Raw genomic sequence first — 18,060 nt, forward strand, 5'->3', positions numbered from 1 at the left:
TTCCACTTTTACATAGTAAACACTGGAGGATGGAGGCAAGCATGGAAGGAAGATACATGTTGAAGTTGCTTGCTCTGTTTTTGTTTGTTTGTTTGTTTTTTAATTTTTCATAGGTTAATCCCCCCCAACTCTGATTGGGTTCCCAGGCCAGGCCCCTGTCTCTCTCCTAGTTTCTAAACTCTACAAGTGAAATAAATGAAACCTACAACTGAAATTTAAAATCCAGGAGGGCTTGTCAGTAATTGAATATTCAGAAGATAGAATACCAAAGGTGAGACATGACCTCTCCGGTGGCGAGGGGGTTGGTGTCCTTTCTTAATAGCCCTTACTAACAAGCTACTCTGGATCGCTCATGAATATAACATGAATACTCTGATAATGCTAAATCGCATCTACCATCTGTGCCCAAACAGCGATTTTCTTTTTACAAGTAGATGGGGAAGAGAAATCAATGTGAGAAGTGTGATAAATCAGAATACTGGCATGAAAGGGCCATGCGAATGAAAATGCTGAGGCACGAGAAACACGAGCACCAAGAGACATCTGGCTAAAAGAAAAAAGAAAAAAAAAAAAAACAAACAACAAAAAAAACCCACGCAACGTCAAGTGCGTCAAGTGGAAGGAGTTGGAGAAGCTGGGACTTGAAGAAGCTTTTGTAAAGAAGGACACTCATCTTGATAGACCTAAATTTAGGCTTGCCAGCTGTGTTTTGATTTACAAATCCTTCCAATCTGCCTGCTTATAATAATAATAATAAAAATAAATGAGACAGACCCAAGAAGAGCGCCGGAGACGTGATCGGAGGAAACGCTAGCACGGCCATTCTCTATAGTGGAGCGCACAACATCCTAATCTTGTTTGACATCATTTTTATTTCTCGGTAGTGTATACATCCTCGTATGCATATACCACACTTCATTCCTCGGTTTCTTTTATCTGTTAATTTCTTAACAGTGCTGTGCTGTCGTGGATACGCCTGCATTTCCTAGGGCTTTGTACTCTACAGTAACATTCTGAACAAAGACATTTGTGCATAATTTTTACTTGACACGATTTTTGGGCGAGGGGGGGGGCATGCTATAATTACAGCATGCTTTGTCTCTACCCAAGCTCACGCAGAGATTTAATTAGCAGTGTAATGATAATGAAAAGCAGTAAGATCCTGCGTTCTCTGAAGTTTAATTTCTCTTTTGCAGTCTTTGAAAAAGGTTCTATATGACCTGGGATCACATAATAGGACAGCCATGAACATACCTACTCTTTTAACAATATTGTTTTTTGGTTTTTTATTTGTTTGTTTTGGTTTTTCGAGACAGGGTTTCTCTGTATAGCCCTGGCTGTCCTGGAACTCACTTTGTAGACCAGGCTGGCCTCGAACTCAGAAATCTGCCTGCCTCTGTCTCCCAAGTGCTGGGATTAAAGGTGAGCACCACCATGCCCGGCTAACAATATTGTTAAAAAGAGTTGTGGTGTGGGGCCACACACTGCAGCCCACGGGTGGGGAGGTCAAGGAACAACTTTCAGGGCTGGTTCTCTCTGACCGCTGTGGGCTTTGGGGGTTGAACTAAGTCATCAGACTTCAACAGCAAAGTCTTTAATCCATTGAGCCAACTCACTAGGCCACACACTGCCCTATTGGGAGATTTCCCATTCTCACAAGGCTCCTCCGGTTCTTTGGGGAGCAGGGTGACAGATGAGACTCAGCTCTTTGCCTACTGCATTTGATTGCCACATGCCAGCTCTGTCCTTCCATCTACATCACCAACTGAAGTAACAAGAAGCCATCACTAGATGAGGCTTCCTGATCTTAGATTAGTCAGCTACTACATCAATTTTTTTTCTTTAAAAATTGGCCAATGTCAAATATTATATTATAGCGGCACATAAAAAGCTTCTGACATAGGACATTAAAAAGAAAAAAAAAATCTGTCCACTCAGGAAAAGGCTAATAACCTCAAGGTTCAACCAGAGTTGTGAACTTGGTCAAGTTACTTGTCTTTTCTGACCTTCAATTTTTCAGATGTAAACTCTCAGAAAAGTCATATTTTACCTTGAATCATTGAGGGTCAGTGAGGAGAAGATAATAAATAAACAATAAATGTGACGTGTGCAGTGTCTGTTTGAAGGTGTTATATGTATTATCTGTGTCATCAACAGACCAAACAGTAAATATTTGGAGAGTCTTAGGCTATCTGTTCTCTGTTTAAAATTTTCTACTTGGCCAATATAATGTGAAATTGGTTATAGTGTATAATTGACCATGCGAACTTATGCTCTAATAAAACTTTACTTACAAAATTAAGTCCAACCATATCTACCCTTGTTTATTTTATAAACACTATAGATATCTACCTGATAGGCAAACTGTGTATGTTTCAAATGCAACGGAATGTTCTATTAGATCCATATTTATTTTTCACTTTTTGTAGTGATGAGATTGAACCCATGGCATTATTTAGGTAGACAAATGCTCAGCCACCTAGCTATATCCTCACAAAACTATATCAGCACAAAACTCATCCTAAAAGTTAAAAAAGGTACATTTAAGTATAATAAAGGTAGAGTCACGATTAAGGAAAAATTATCTACTAGTTTGCTTTGTGGCATTCTCAGGAAATTTACCGACACAAATTAGGATTTTGTTTTTTTAATGATTGGCATCCACATGTGTGCCCTAGTAACAGATACTGCTTTTTTGTTTCAGAGTTATTTACACCAGGAATGCTAAGTCTGCACAAGATACCAAGCCTTCTAAAGCAGCCGTTTAAAAGCCAGGCTGGGGTATTGGATGCATACAGGAAACATCAGCCAACTTTCCAATTGTGGATATGGTGATGACTAACTGGAAACAGAATAAGCCAGGAAAAATACTCTAACTAGAACTTCTAAAGAGGCTGGCAGTAAGACTCCTACAGACACATAATGCTGCACACTCGACTGGGACATGTAGGCAGAACTGTTTTTAGCAAGCCCACAGGCTGGGCTCTTAAAGTCATAGGTAAGTGGATCTTACAACATATTGAACTAAAACCAGTGCCTTAAACAAAGATGTAGCTAGATAGACATTTCCAGGCAAAGGGCCTAGAAAGACTTTCTGGGAAGACTTAATATATTCTTATCACATACTAGAAAAGTCAACAGACAATTCAAATAGACACATTCAATATTTAAAAACTCCCTCAAAAAAAAAGGGAATTATGCATGAGGTACAGAATTTAGGATACATTTATAGATTTTTTTAGTATCTTTCGCAATAATAATTAAGAAATATATGTTGTACTTATTCCAAATTAAAAGTATACTACATCCTATATTTTATCACCACATGGAAAACTTTGCTATATATCCCAAACTGAGCTAAGTAGTTACAATTCATATCTCCACCTTGACAATCAATAGATTGTCACAATAGCCACTCTTTAAAACAAGCATAAGCTCCAGAAAGACAAAAAGATGCTTGTGCAATGCAGGTCTCCTCACAAATCTAAAGTAGATGACAGTGCAAGACATAGCAGCCACCTTAACTGCTGTGGGGGCACACTGAGTCTCCTAAGCAGGGGCAGTATTTGTGCGCATTATTTTGCTTAATTCACTCAACAACCCAATGCAGGTAAGTGATTTAACTGCCATCCAGATTTTAAGTTGTATTGGAATACCAAAATTTACAGAGCTAACATAGGACCATTGTCACTACAAATAAATAAATAAATAAATAAATAAATAAATAAATAAATAAATAAATAAAGCACCTACTGTCATGGTTTTATTTCATTTAATGAATGTTCACCAAATACCCATTATGAGACTATATGTCTGGCATTGGGCTCAAGATGCAAGCAGAGTCAGTACTGGGATCAGTTCTGCTCTCATGGAGCCTGTATATTAGCTGGGTAGGTGGGAAGGAAGTAATACGTTTATTTATAAACAATAAATAAATCCTAGAAAAACAAGAGCATTTGCCTATGAGGCAATGGCAAATTTCGTTGAACTTCTTTTGTTTTTTGTTTGTTTGTTTGTTTTGTTTTGTTTTTTAAATTAGATATGGTTGCATGTAACTTTATTTCTGGCCCTTGGAGAGCTGAGGCAGGAGGATGGCATGAGGTACAACTCAATTACTTAGCCACACTCTGTCTATAAATACCAGAAAAACAAAAGAAAGCCAAAAAACAAACAACAACAACAACAAAAACCGAAGTGAGTTTCAATGAAGAAAGGAGTAGGTTCTAGTGAATCATGAGCCTTGCTGGGAAAAGGGGTGAGAGAGCAGGAAGGAAGAGTGCTGTAAAACTGCCTTGAAAGGGGAGGGCTCTAAGGAGACACTCATAAGTCACTGTTAAAAGTACAGTAAGTGATCAACTAACTCAAGGCAGGAAAGAGGTAAATGCTGAAGGTGCAGATAGGAGATCAAGGGATGGATAATGGGCTTTGATGAATGAATGATCAACACAGTAGAAAATGTGCTAAGTTGGTTAGACTTATAGGTATTCATGTCTTTGTGTGATAGGTCCTTGTGAGAGGGGGAGGTCTCCAGAATGAATAGCCCTTGAAATCAAACAGCCAGGTGTTTGTCACATAGCAGGACCCTGATGAGCAGCTGTGTCTTCTGGTCTCACTGGGACTAAGTTCAGATATTAGCCAGTTAGAAGATATTAATCATAAAACCAAATGCAGTCACACCTAACCTCAATTGTGCTTCCACGATGTATTATCTCACGGGAAGTTTTTCCTTTTTAAAAATATTTATTACAAATTTCATTTTCTTTCTTCAGAAAGATCTAGTGTATTAGCTGCCTAAAGCTTTTCTACAGGACCAAGGTCAGAGGTAGCAGGATTCATCCTGCAAGAGGACTATGCCACCTTTTAACTGCCGGGCAATTTGTAATATCTTTTTGATAAAGGAGACTCAGTCAGGAGGTCTGACCAGAGACTTGCCTTGGACAGCAAGATGCATCTGAACAGAAGATTCCAGAACCATTGCCCACTGCCATCAGGGCATGTGTTCTTTTCCCTCTACCAAAGAACAGCATATCCTAGCTACCAGCTATTTCCTTAGCATGGACTCAAAATGAAGAGGACTTGGGGAGCAGACTCACAGCCTATCAGAGAAGCACAGTTCAGCCCAAGCAAACTGGCTCACAAGCAAGAAGTAAGTGTTCACTGTAAATAAACCATTGAGACCTTGGGATCCCTGTCCTGTGGCATACTCTAGTGAAAATGAAAAGATGCTCAAAAAGTGGAAACAGGCATTTAACTATCTGAGTCTTTGTACAAGAAAATCAATTAGGGTTCTTTGTTTCTCTCTCTCTTTCTCTCTCTCTCTCTCTCTCTCTCTCTCTCTCTCTCTCTCTCTCTCTCTCTCTCTCTCTCTCTCTNCTATCTGAGTCTTTGTACAAGAAAATCAATTAGGTATCTCTGTGTCTCTCTCTTTGTCTCTCTCTGTCTCTCTCTCTCTCTCTCTCTCTCTCTCTCTCTCTCTCTCTCTCTCTCTCTCTCTGACACATCTACTAAGAATCCGACACATTTTTGGTCACAAAGAGCATGGTTTCCATTTTAATTAGAAACAAACCTTACACTGTCCTCATCAAATTTTAAAGAATGAAGCTGTTTTCCGTCTTGAAACACCTAAGTGTCTACCATTCGTATCATAACAATAAAACTACCCATGTGGCCAGGAATGGCAGCACGGGCATGTGATGCTAGCACGGAGGAGGCCGAGGGAGAAGAATGATGAGTTCAAGGTCAGGCTGGGCTACCTGAGACCTTGCCTCAGACAAAGCAAAATCTAACAACAATTTAAATCGATAGTAAAATGAATAATCTTCAATTATGATTAAAAATACAACAAAAATGCACTTCAAAAATATCACAGCACATTGGTCACGGTGCTACATGCCTTTAATCTCAGCATTCAGGGCAGGGACACAGAGGCCTGAGGGTCTGAGGCCAGCCTGAGACATATACAGAACTCTGGCTCAAACAAAATAAATCAAAGCCAAATTTGCCAATTAAAGAAGTCAGATATAAAATTCCATATCAGGTATGGTTCTACTCATAATTAATAAATCTCTGAAGACAAAAGGTAGTGGATTAGTGGGTGGATTTGGCTGGATTTATGATGGATCTTATTGGGGACATGAAAATGTTCTTTGCCTGGTTTGCATTCACCATCTCACTCAATGAGCTGACTTAAGAAATTCTCTCCCTCACAACAATGGGTGAATTTTAATGTATGTAAAAGGTACCTCAGTACAGTTGGTCCTTAAAAGGGAGAACATATCATGTATTAGTATTTTCCTAAGTAAAAATTAAAAATAAAGGACCAAGGGACATGACTTAGCAGTTAAAAGCACATTTTTTAAAAAAACTAGATGTGGAGAGCTGAGGCAGGGGGATGGAATGTGAGGACTTAAATGAGCTCACCACACTGACTTGCCACTCCACAAATGTCATAAAGCCAGCTTCATGGAGTATGATACCTTCTTCTTGTCACCACACACTAATGATGATGATGATTTAAACTGGATTAATATATCCTTTTTAATTTTAAGTACTCCTGGCTTAACTTTCTGATCTTATCGTGCTCTAGTGATTTCAGTGCATCTGCTAATAATTTTATTTCCCTCTTTTATCTACACTACAGATAACACTGTGCTGTCCATCAAGGTTGACAGATATACTACCAGACTTAATCAAGCACTTTGTCCAAAAAAAAGGCAACTTATTATTATGACGTGATTTTTCCAACAACTAATTGAGAAACCTTAAAATATATATCAGAGGCAATGATGTCAATACTTTATTTTCACATCTTCTCCGGAATGCACAGAGTATAAATAAACAGGCACATGGAGCAGGTAGATTCCGAACAGCCAGGCATCTGAGTTTTCTCTACCTACTTGAAAAAACTGTAACAGGCTGCTCTTACAAAGATGTGCCAGGGGACATCACTAGGTCCCAAGGATGAAAACATAAAACTGCAGAGAATAAGATACTCTTTTTAGACACTGAAGTCTTAAAAGTCTTGCTAACAGCCTCCCAAAGTATCTGTGACCACCTTCTCTATTGCTCCAGAGCAAGAAGATAGAAACAAACACTTGTGTTTACTTAAAGGAGCTGCTATTCCCTTCCCAAAAGAGCAGTGGTTTCTGACCCTTTGGGGCTCAAATGACTCTTTCACAGTGGTCGCCTAAGATGATCCTGCATATCAGATATTTACAATATGATTCATATCAGTAGAAAAATTACAGCAATGAAATAATGAAGTAACTTTATGCCTGGGGATCAGTACAACATGAAGGACTGTACTAAAGGGCTGCAACATTAGGAGGGCCACTGCTGGAGAGGTCTCTGCTCTATTCTGCACTGGGTTTTCCAGCCTTTGATGTTGCTTTATCAACTACCCATCTCTTACCATTTTACCTCTTTCCATTCAGAGCTGCCTTCCAGCCTTCTAGCCAAGCCCTCTGTGTCAGGTGCTAGTGACATACTTTTATAAAAACAGAGTTTGTTAATGATTCTCCTGTCATCTGTACACCTGGTATTTGTCTCTTTCCATACAATACAAAGAGGTAGCTTTATCTAGGACCCAGGCTCAACCCAGCTAGCTTTCTGCCATGTGGAAATAACATTACCTACCACTGATTAAGAATAATTTGTTTTCCTTCTACTTAGTTTTGTATCTGGATTGGAGAAAAAATAAACAATAAAATGCAATCTGACTTTGCTGGAACTAGATCCTTAGCAAGTTATTGCTAATAATTGGGTCTATAAATCTAAAACTGTCAAGGTCTCTATCTTTTGCCGATACAAATGGATACTAAATACCAAACACTCTGTATTTAATTGTTCTACTCTCCTACCTTCAATGACCTTAGCTTATTGGGAACATGCAAGCAATAAAAGCATTACAGAGAAGGAAAATTATCTATTTATAAGGCAGAATTCATTGATATCAGGCCGCACACAAAGTGTCACCGAAAGTATAGAACAGAAAGAAATTAACAATATGTATGGAAAGAAGAGTAAACTCTGAGAGGATGTAGCTCTAAGTCACACCATATATTGCAAGAAGAATTTTGTTTTCTTGCTCCAACAATAATTACACAGAGGTAAAAATCAGTGCCCCCTCACCCGTGGCAAGGCGGCAGAAGTAGATCACCACCAGAGGACCTTGTGCAGAGGCGGGCGTCCGAGTCACCCTTTGAGCAATGGGTTCTAAGACACTGTACTTTAAAACAGTTCTTAAGATGTGCAATTGATCATCAAGACACGGACTGAACAGGGAAGAGAAGAGAGCAAAACTAATTCATGTCCTGATCATCAGGAACATGACCCGTGTGTGTGTGTGTGTGTGTGTGTGTGTGTGTGTGTGTGTGTGAGCACACCCAATACAAGAGAGGCAGATCCCAAGGCTCTATCAGTCATTCTTAAAGGTAACCACAAGTGGTGGTTTGAATATGCTTGGCCCATAGGGAGTGGCACTGTTGGGAGGTGTGGCCTGGTTGGATGAAGTGTGTCTCTGTGGGAGGAGGCTTCGAGACCCTCCTCTTAGCTGCTTAGAAGACAGTCTTCTCCTATTTGCCTTAGGAACAAGATGTAGAACTCTCAGCTCCTTCTTCAGCATTGAATCTGCCTGGACGCTGCCATGCTTTCTGCCTAGACCTGAAAGTCAGCCAAAATGAAATGCTGTCTTTTATAAGAGTTGCCTTCCTTATAGTGTCTGTTCACAGCGATGGAAACTGTAACTAAGACAGCACATAGGTAACTGCTCAGATCGGGGCAGTGAGAGTATAATGCAGCACTAATTCTAAAGGCAGGACAATAAAACTGGGTTTGGGACATGGATCAGTGATTGAGAGGACTAGAGTTCAGATGCCCAGAACCTCCATAAACGCAGGGTGGGCATGGATGCCCAACTGTAATCTCAACAGAAATAGTGGATCCCCAAAGCAAAATGGCTAGCAAGGGGTAGCCATGTCAGTGAGTTCTGGGTTTCAGTGAGAGAGCCTATCTCAAGGAGAACAAAGAAGGCAGAACAAAGAAGGATGGCTCCCAGGACCAACCTGGGGCCTCTACAGACACACATGAGTATGCTTAAACTCATGCAAAAGCATGTAAGTACTGACCTTGTCTGAGGAGCCTAACCCACCCACATCCTCTACCTGGGGAAGGTCAAGTAGTCCTTGGCAAACCTATAAGTTCAACCCCACCCCCACAAGAACCTGTCTAACAAGTAGCTGGGATGAAGCCTCTCTATGCAAATGAGGCATTCCCAGTTCTTCAAATTCCAGCCAATTGTTTCATTCACCCTGAATTTTTTTCCTACTCTCTAAAGTTTATATATATATATATATATATATATATATATATATATATAGAGAGAGAGAGAGAGAGAGAGAGAGAGAGCCCTTTGTCATCCCAATGAAGTAAAGCCCAAGCTAAGATCATCTAAGAGAGCTGTTTCATTGAAGATCATCGGAGAAGACCTTAGCCTAAAAGAGCTAGAACAGTAAGATTCTTGGAGGAGGCCTTCTATCTCACCACCCCCACCCCCACTCACTCCCAGCCTGACCTGGATCCTGCAGACCCCACTCATTCCAGACTCCTTTTATCCTCCCAGCCCAGTGTACAGTGGCATCAGGACACCCTGAGAAAGAGGAAGCTGAGGACACAGAGCCACAGCTGGACCCCAACATGCCATCAACTGAAGATGTGTTTCCACTGCCCCCTCCAGATAATGTGGCATGTTGAAACTGCATTGGAACCCCCTCTTTCAAGTAGGGAAGGATAGCTCATGAGTCACACCTTGCTTTCCTCTGATGTCACTAAAAATTTTAGTGACAAGACTCAGACTGGCACTGTTCAACCCTTCTCATTTCAGAAATTGCAACAAGAAAACTTGTTGGCTAAGCACAACTCTTGAATCAGTGGAAGATATCTTTTTCTGCAGTGTGCAAGTCCCACCTTTGGAGACTCCAGTCATCAGATTCCACCTATACATTATATGAATGGGGAACCGGGCCCCACCCCTAAGGAGCTCCAGTGGCTAGACTCTGTCTCTGAGGAGCTCAAATGGCCATGCCCCAGCCTCCAGACTTCCCTAATGTTCCCAGACTCAAGGCAGAAGAATGCTCCCACCCCATCATACAGAAAAAAAAAAAAAACACCAATCCCTGAGCTTGCCCCAAGATCAGGCCATAGCATCCCTCCAATCCCAGGCCACCGTGAAAGCTTCACCCCTGCACTCCAAGAAACCCTCTATAAACCCTGCTCAGACTTCTGCTGCTTTTCACCCAAGTAGACAATCTTCAATTGTTTTTCCCTCCCAGTAGACTCTTGTGTGTGCTGTGCAGTGTGATTCTGTGGTATTCCTTGGCTCTGCCAGGATATCTTTCCCTTCCGAGCTGTAATAGTGACACAGGGGAACACTCCCACACCCACACACCTGCACCACAGGAGTGGAGTTGTAACACTTCTATCCGGGAATCCTTTCCCGTGGGAGCAAACAATGACAAAACTCAACCTTGAACTGAATGACACTTGACTGATTCTTTTGCACTACAGTCCTGGCTGTGACCCTCAAACTGTAAATGTTTAACTCGCCCACCTCACAATGACTCTTCATAAAGAGTAAAGAATAAACCCAAGTATTTCCTGAGCTAAAGTACCTTGCTTCTCCTGAAGACATTCTTTACAGCAACCATCGCCCAAACACAACCTTAGCAAGTACCACTGCTTAGTCTCCTTCGGGGCACATGCAGTGGGTGGGGGTGGGGCACAGGCAGAGCAATGGTGTATGTAGCAAAACTTCTGTCAGCTGCAGTGTCCATGGAAGACGATGGCATTGGTTCAGAAATACGTCTCGGCAGCTTCACAGGCTCTACCTTAATACAGCTTTCCAGAGAATGCACAGAGCATCCTCATTTGGAGATGAGACAGCAGTTCTTTGCCTTTTCTGACACAAGTCTAACAACGCCTCCCCAAGTCCCTGTCAAAGTAGGAGGGAGGAAGATCCTCAGAGGAGGCACAGACAGCTCAAGTTACAGCACAGTGAATGTTCCTTGTGACCTTGGAAAAGTGGCATTTGTTTAGACAGACTACTGTGGTAATTTCTATATATTGATCTTGCAGGCACCAAAATCCACATGAAATGATTACCTATCAAACAGTCATATAAAAAGTCCTCATCCAACGTAGCTTGATGTTTCCTCCTTTAATATTATAACTGATCGCATACACTAACTCAAACTGAGAATACGGGGATTTCATAATTTCCTTCCTTCTTTTAAGAAAATATATATATATATATATATATATATATATATATATATATATATATATATATACAAGAGAACTTCACATGTAAGAGATCTGTGATTGCAGAGGAATTTCCAGTGGGTGGAACAGGAATGATCAGCTCTATAGTTATTTGCCTGCTCTCCCTCTCTTCCTCGCTCCCTCCCTCCATCCATCCCTTCTGCCTCCCCTCTGCTCTCATCTCTCTGAGCTGCAGTACAGAAACAGGCCTTAAGTAAGGAGGGACAGAGACATTCATCGAATCCTCACATCTACTGTTTATCTTCATCTGAGTCACTGCCATCAAATGACCTTCCCCAGAGAAACAATTTTCTAATTGTCCAGTCAGTGGAGCCAGGTTTTCAAGTACAGGCAATGGAAGATGTCTCTGGTCCTAACCACTAAGATGACGCCTTGGCTGTATTCTCACTTACAATGACTACCAGAATCTTCCTCATTAATTAACATTCAGCCCAATTAAATGCCACAGCTCTGCTCCCAAAGCCACTACTAAAACTTGTTAAGACGAGAATGTTGATGACATTACAGAGGCTTGGAAATTGTTATAGTCGTTACTGTTATGGAACAAACCATCCATTTGCATCAGTTAGGGGCTATGAATAGCACTTAGTGGTAGAATATTTGCCTTGAATGCATAAGGCCCTGTATTCAATATCCAGTTCCTCAAAATAAGTAAGTAATATAAAAAATGTAGTAGTCTGGAACATATATATATAATATGTTTATAATATAATATAATATTATATTATACATATATAATTAACAGCCTCTTGCAGTGTTTCTGGCCAGATAGCAGCAGATCCGAAGAAAATACATGGATGGGCTTTGCAGACAGTGCCCCTCTAGACAAAGAGGACCCTGTGGTCATTTTTATGAACTGGCCTTAGAACCAGTAAAGCACTGTTTCTATGATACCAGGAGAATTGGTACTGGTTAAGAGAGTCACAGCCTCTCCACCCAGAGATTCCAGGAAAGAGACACAGAGCGCGTGGCTTGACAGAAGGATGATAGGCTGCATCACAGATGAACAGGTGAACTGAGATGCACAGCAGTAAACTTCATCTGAAGCTACTCTCTGCCTTTTGGAAATATGTATGGTCTAACCAAGCTAGCCTTCATTTTCAACCTCGGGCTCCCTCTATGCTAGAAGGCTCGCCCCTCTAATGATCTCACTGTGGCAGCTTTCCTGGCAAAAAACATGAGCATGTTACACAGTGAAGGTCAAGGGGGAACTCAGAAAGAATGCTCCATGTTGTTTCTCTACCTCCCTACAACCCTGCTGGCAGTGGCTGCGTTGCTCTGTAAGTACAGTTGGCCCCCTTCTCCACAACTCCAGCCTGCAACAGTTTCCATACCTCCTCCCTTTAGAGCAGAGAAATGCAAATGGATTTCTGTTACTATTAGACTTAGTGCTTCATTGGACCTTGTTTGACCTTGTTTGTGCCTTAATGCAGATAATAAATCCTATAAGTAATTCCTACATGAATATATCATTTAAAGAATGAAAGAAAATTCTGATTTTTATCAGGGTAATTACTGTTAGAGCATCTAACACAAAACAGAGATTGGGAAAAAAAACATGAAGTATATAGATTTCCAAACTTTTTATATATAAATATATATGTATTTATTTGTATAATTATAAAATCATAATAAAGAGAATAGAGACTATATGGTATATGATACATAATATAATATATAATTACTATATAATAAATATGTGATACATATATAATTAATGTTTATTATATGATATATAATATATACATAGTGTAATAGATTATATTATAGCTATAAATATTACATATTTATATAGATCAATATATACCTGGTAGACTAGTTGGCTAGTAATATAGTATGTCGCTCATAGTATGTCGCTCTGTCATTGCTGTGGTTTTCATATGGCCTTAGGAGCTTTTTGTCAGTGTGTGGTTACTGCAGGTGGTGGAACCCGAAGAAGGTTAGATTTGCTGGGAGATGCTTAGGCTTAAAGGAGTACTCATGGGATACAGACTTGGTTCATTCAAGAGAGTCTTTTATATAAAACCATACTGGGGCCTCTCCTGGTCCCTCTGGCTTCCTTTTTGGAAATGTGATAGTTCCCTTGTTCCCTGTACTCCACCCAGATGAAGTACAGGAGGCCTTCTCCCCAGCTGAGCTGATAATCATATCCCTGAGCCTCTAGCACCCTGTGATAAGTAAACTCCTTTTATTCATAAAGTGATTTAGTCTTAGGTATTCCATTATAGTAATAAAAAGGTTGAGTGTCTCAATAATGATACTGTATTTTCTCTGAAAAATAACCTTTTATACAAGAATGTGGTATTTTTTCAAACCCCTCCAAAGTAAGCATGTCTATTATTAAACTTCTGTTTAACCATAAAATAATGTAAAAGTTTCCATATTCACAGAAGACATATTGGCTTCTATAGATCAGCTCTTTCTTTCCAAAGTTTATAAACAAAACACAAAGTGACCCATTCTGTGGCCTTGATAGAGATTGTAACTCGAACTGCTCCTGGTCCTCATAGTTCAAAACTTCTTTATTGTCCATTTTAAAGAGCTTTTTTGATTTTTAGTTCATATGACTATGTGTGGATGTGTGTGCATGTGTGGAAGTGGAGATGTCCCTTGAGGCCAGGATGTCCTGGAGTTGGGGGTGCTTACATGCCGTGCCACATGGGTGCTGGGGACCTCTGCAAGAGCAGCAAGCACTTTACCACTGATGCATCCCTCCAGCCCAGGTCTAACATGTTTTAGAAGCGTACTGACCTATTGTATTTGAAGGTAAAAGTCCTACATCTCAATAGTAAGTAGATGTGATGGTGTGTAATAAAAATAAAGGCAGCTTTGTGTGTATATGTAATTTTCAAATAATGTTCAATATGTCCCTAAGAGAAGACACTTTGAACTTGCCTGGTGGCTCAGCGGGTAATGTCTGTCCTAGCTGTACAACTTAATTATTAGAGTTCTGATCTCCAGAACCAAAGTAAAAGGCAGGGTGGGGCTGGAAGTAGCCTGCCAATTAGTTAACAGGAAGTAGCCTGTTAATGCCAACACAGGAGAAAGATAAAGGGGCTCTCCTGTCCAGACTAGCAAAAATGCCAGCTCTGGCCTCACTCGGTGGCCTTGTAATATACAGGGTGGAGAGTGAACAAGGAAGATACTGGAAGTCAACCTCAGGTCCTCAAGTGCACAAGCTCATGTAAACATGTATACAAAGCAGACACCTGTATAACACATGCCTATATCTGCCAAAAAAAAAAAAAGTAAGGAACTAGCCTCTTTTCTTTCAGGTAATTTTTCTTTCATCTCCTTGTGGCCAAGTTCAAAGACAAGTTTTACATAATTGCTGTTATTTGCATATTATTTTCTTTTTACCTTATTGCCCCGTGCCATTGGTTATGTTCTCCAGTCTGGTCTCCTTTAGTTAATCTTTTAAAGACTTACTACCTTACTGCGCTTCCTTTTTTCCTTTCCTTTTAGACCTGATAGCAATTACTTTCCGGTGGCTTTTTGAAAACTCAACCCAGGTTGCTTTCCTTCCCATTCTCCCTGGGGTATTTTGCTGCTTAGTGCCTGTCAATTTTGGCATCTAGGTTTTGCGAGTATGATAGGAAGAAACATATACTGCATGTTTTTTCCCAAGAATACTTAGAGCCTTTTACAGAAGAACATGTATTTGCCATGTGTGTAGAATATACCATGGAAGGAAAATATTTTTATCAGTCAAAGTGTTTATTCTTTAGAGTGATCTGAAAGGGAATGGCTTCACAAATAGTCTACGGAAAAAAAAAATGTGACTTATCAATGTAAATGCCACCAATCTTAAAGCACTATGGGGCAGTGAGAGTTGGCTTACTAACTCCTGGACAGATCCCATCTTGGAGTAGGCTGGATGGTAGAAGAGCTCCGGAGAGGAGGAAAGGAGGAAGGAATATGGAAAGAATTGGCCCAATGGAATCCTTCACCATTTTGCTTGTCTAATTATGGTTAATGGTTGAAAGTTTTAACAACTTGGAATGAGCCTGGGAGTAACTGAATAGGTTTCCAGCATAGTGTCCTCTGTAGACTTTAACCAGTATTACACCCATCCTTTCCAACTTCTAAGGGCATAGTTCTTAACGTTCTCTAGGCAGCAAGCCCAAGAAGCTAAGCAGCAGCCAAGAAGGCCGGGAGCATTTGTGCATGTCTGAAACATACAAGGTCTGGAAACCCATATATATATATATATATATATATATATATATATATATATATATTTTTTTTTTAGAAGAATACAAAACCACCAGTACAGCTGTCTGTGGAGTGTATGCCTTCCAATAATAACCTTTAAAAAGAAAGCTCGGCGAACGGCTGGATTCCTGTGGAGATTTCCCCTATTCTGATACTGCTTTAGGCAATGTCTGAAGAATGTGCTTCTCAAACGGCTTAGGGCTTCAATCCGTCATTTCCTTCTCACAGAGAACATCTATAACTTCAGCAATCCCCAACATTCCCGTGGACCCAAGCAAATAAATAGCTCTGCCACCTCAGAAGCATCTCTAACCACAGGGCTTCACTAAGATGGGGATTTTCCAAGGGAGTCCTGGGATACAAAGCCTAGAAAAAAGAGGCTACCTGGAGATTTTACAGCAATTCCAGACTATTTTGATAGACAACTTCCAATCTCAACACTCCATTCTCACGTTTGTACGTTTCACACTGATCTGAACATAAAGTGTGTGTATAATGAAGAAAAAAAAAACATTATTGGGACTCTGGATGGCTCAGTAAGGTGCTTGCTATGGGACCCGTTGACCTGGATTCAATCCCCTGGACCCCACATGGTGGCTGAGCTCTGATCTCCAATTGTGCACAAAGGAGCGTGTGTGTGCACACGCAGGCATGAGTGCATAAACACACAAATAGATATTAAAATTTTATAGTATTGAAACTAAATGTGAAATAAACCCAGTTTTATAATTCAAATACAAAGAAAGACTACGCACACATAACTGATATACCATCTACTTAGAATGCAACTGGGTATACAATCTCACATGCTCTAGGGGTGCAAAACGATGTTTGTGAGCTCTGCACTGGAGTCCAAGGGTGTTAGTTACTTGCTAACTTCTGTTTAACAGTTTTAAGTTGGTGGGCTGATGTAACATCTCAAGGCAACATGTCACTACTGAATAGTCATTGATCCAATGTTCCCACTGAGCACTTTTGAAAAACTGCTGTGACACTGGGACTGTGCCAAAAGAAAGGTATTTTTTGTTATTGTTTCCAACTTTCAGGAAGGGCAAGTTTGCATCAAGTCTACCACTACTGCCCGTATGTCCATTTCTGTCTAATTATATCACTAGCCAGGGAGCGCCTTTGAGGCTAGATTTCCAAGGCAAATGGGAAGGAAATATGCAGACTGGAGCTAAGGGCTGGACCAGAATAACTGCCCAACTTAAAGTCTTCAACTCTGCCTGTGGTAGAGGCCAGGCTTTCTCAATCCTGAAAGGATTTCTACACCCAATGGTCACAGGTTTCCAGACTCTCTTAGAATGTGACTCAACTCTCCCATTTACACATAACAACCGTAAATCAAAAACCACCTCCCTGCACTAAGGCAATCACAATTGCTCTCCTGGACTTTAGGATTGTCAAGAAGGGGGGGGGGGCGAGTTTCAGGCCACCCGCGCACACGGTGAGGAATGTCGCGCTGTCAAGCAAGGAAAAATGGAAAGACGAAGAGAGAAAAAAAAAAAATCAGAACTTTTCAGACTCCATGAGCCTTGGCCCTGCCACTGATAAGATAAAAGTGAGGAGGAGGGAACGACTAGTTCAGCCTTGGAGGTACTGTCCCCAGCTCCAGATCCATTGGAGAGTTGAGTCACCCTGGAACTTTCCCTGGACAGGCAGTCCCCACCACCACGGCCATGGCCACATCCCCTGCCCTCACCTTACTGAACACCTCCAGGTCGTCCTCGTCCTCGTCCAGATCCAGCACATCGGCCTGCAGCAGGCTGCAGGAACCGCTGCCACTCGGGATCGGGGCGCCGCCCCGCGGGCTCTCCCCGACCGCCAGCTCCGAGGAGCCCGACGCCAGGCGCTCGCCGTCCATCCCGGCAGTGCGCGCCCAGCCGGCCGCCGCTGCCAGCCCGGCTCCCCCGCGCGCGCCCATTGGCTCCCGAGGCGCCCTGCGCCTCCCTGGCCAGCCCAGCTCCTGCCCCTCGGCCGTGCGCAGACGCGGAACTGCGGGAGCCAGCGGCGCCTGGCCGGGGCGGGAGAGCGGTGGGGCCTGCCCAGCCACAACCTGGCTCAGATCTACCGCCCGACTTTTAAATTCTGACTCTAGGAACCCCGCCAGGGTGGGCCATGGAGATCCAGAGGACAGGAGGTGGTGTTCTCGCCCTGACACAGCCAAGGGCCACCAGGTTTGTGCATGAAGTGGCAGGATCTATATACACAACCAGCTGACCCAGCTTGATTTCCTGTACTGAAAAGTGCCCTTTTCCCGGGTTGTGACTTTTTTCCCCGTTCTCAAGTCTGTCTTTACAGAGACTAATGCAAAAATTAAAGACATCTGAACCTCCTGGTTTTCGATTGTTTGTTTGTTTGTTTGTTTTTTCCCATTGATAGGATTTTGTTGTCCTTTGACTGTCCAGTTAAGGAAGCTGAGGCTGAACAATTATTTTGAGCTACTTTCTAACATAGCTTTCTCCTGGAACTCTTCCTGAAGTTAATGTGCAAGAATGTTTCCAAGCT

The 18,060-nt window shown here is 41.5% G+C and overlaps 1 protein-coding gene across 1 annotated transcript in view; it reads right to left on the reverse strand.

Annotated features, from left to right (window-relative positions):
* The window catches only part of Snx7 (sorting nexin 7), an 88,566-nt gene extending 71,120 nt beyond the window's left edge, over positions 1 to 17,446 (reverse strand). The window contains exon 1 of the mRNA XM_021158200.2: positions 17,255 to 17,446. Within this exon, the coding sequence (XP_021013859.1) occupies positions 17,255 to 17,416 (162 nt within the window). The 5' untranslated portion in view covers positions 17,417 to 17,446. The remainder of the gene's footprint in view (positions 1 to 17,254) is intronic.
* Positions 17,447 to 18,060: the final 614 nt, after the last annotated feature.

The sequence above is a fragment of the Mus caroli genome, chromosome 3 (assembly GCF_900094665.2).
Source record: "Mus caroli chromosome 3, CAROLI_EIJ_v1.1, whole genome shotgun sequence".
Taxonomy (NCBI): domain Eukaryota; kingdom Metazoa; phylum Chordata; class Mammalia; order Rodentia; family Muridae; genus Mus; species Mus caroli.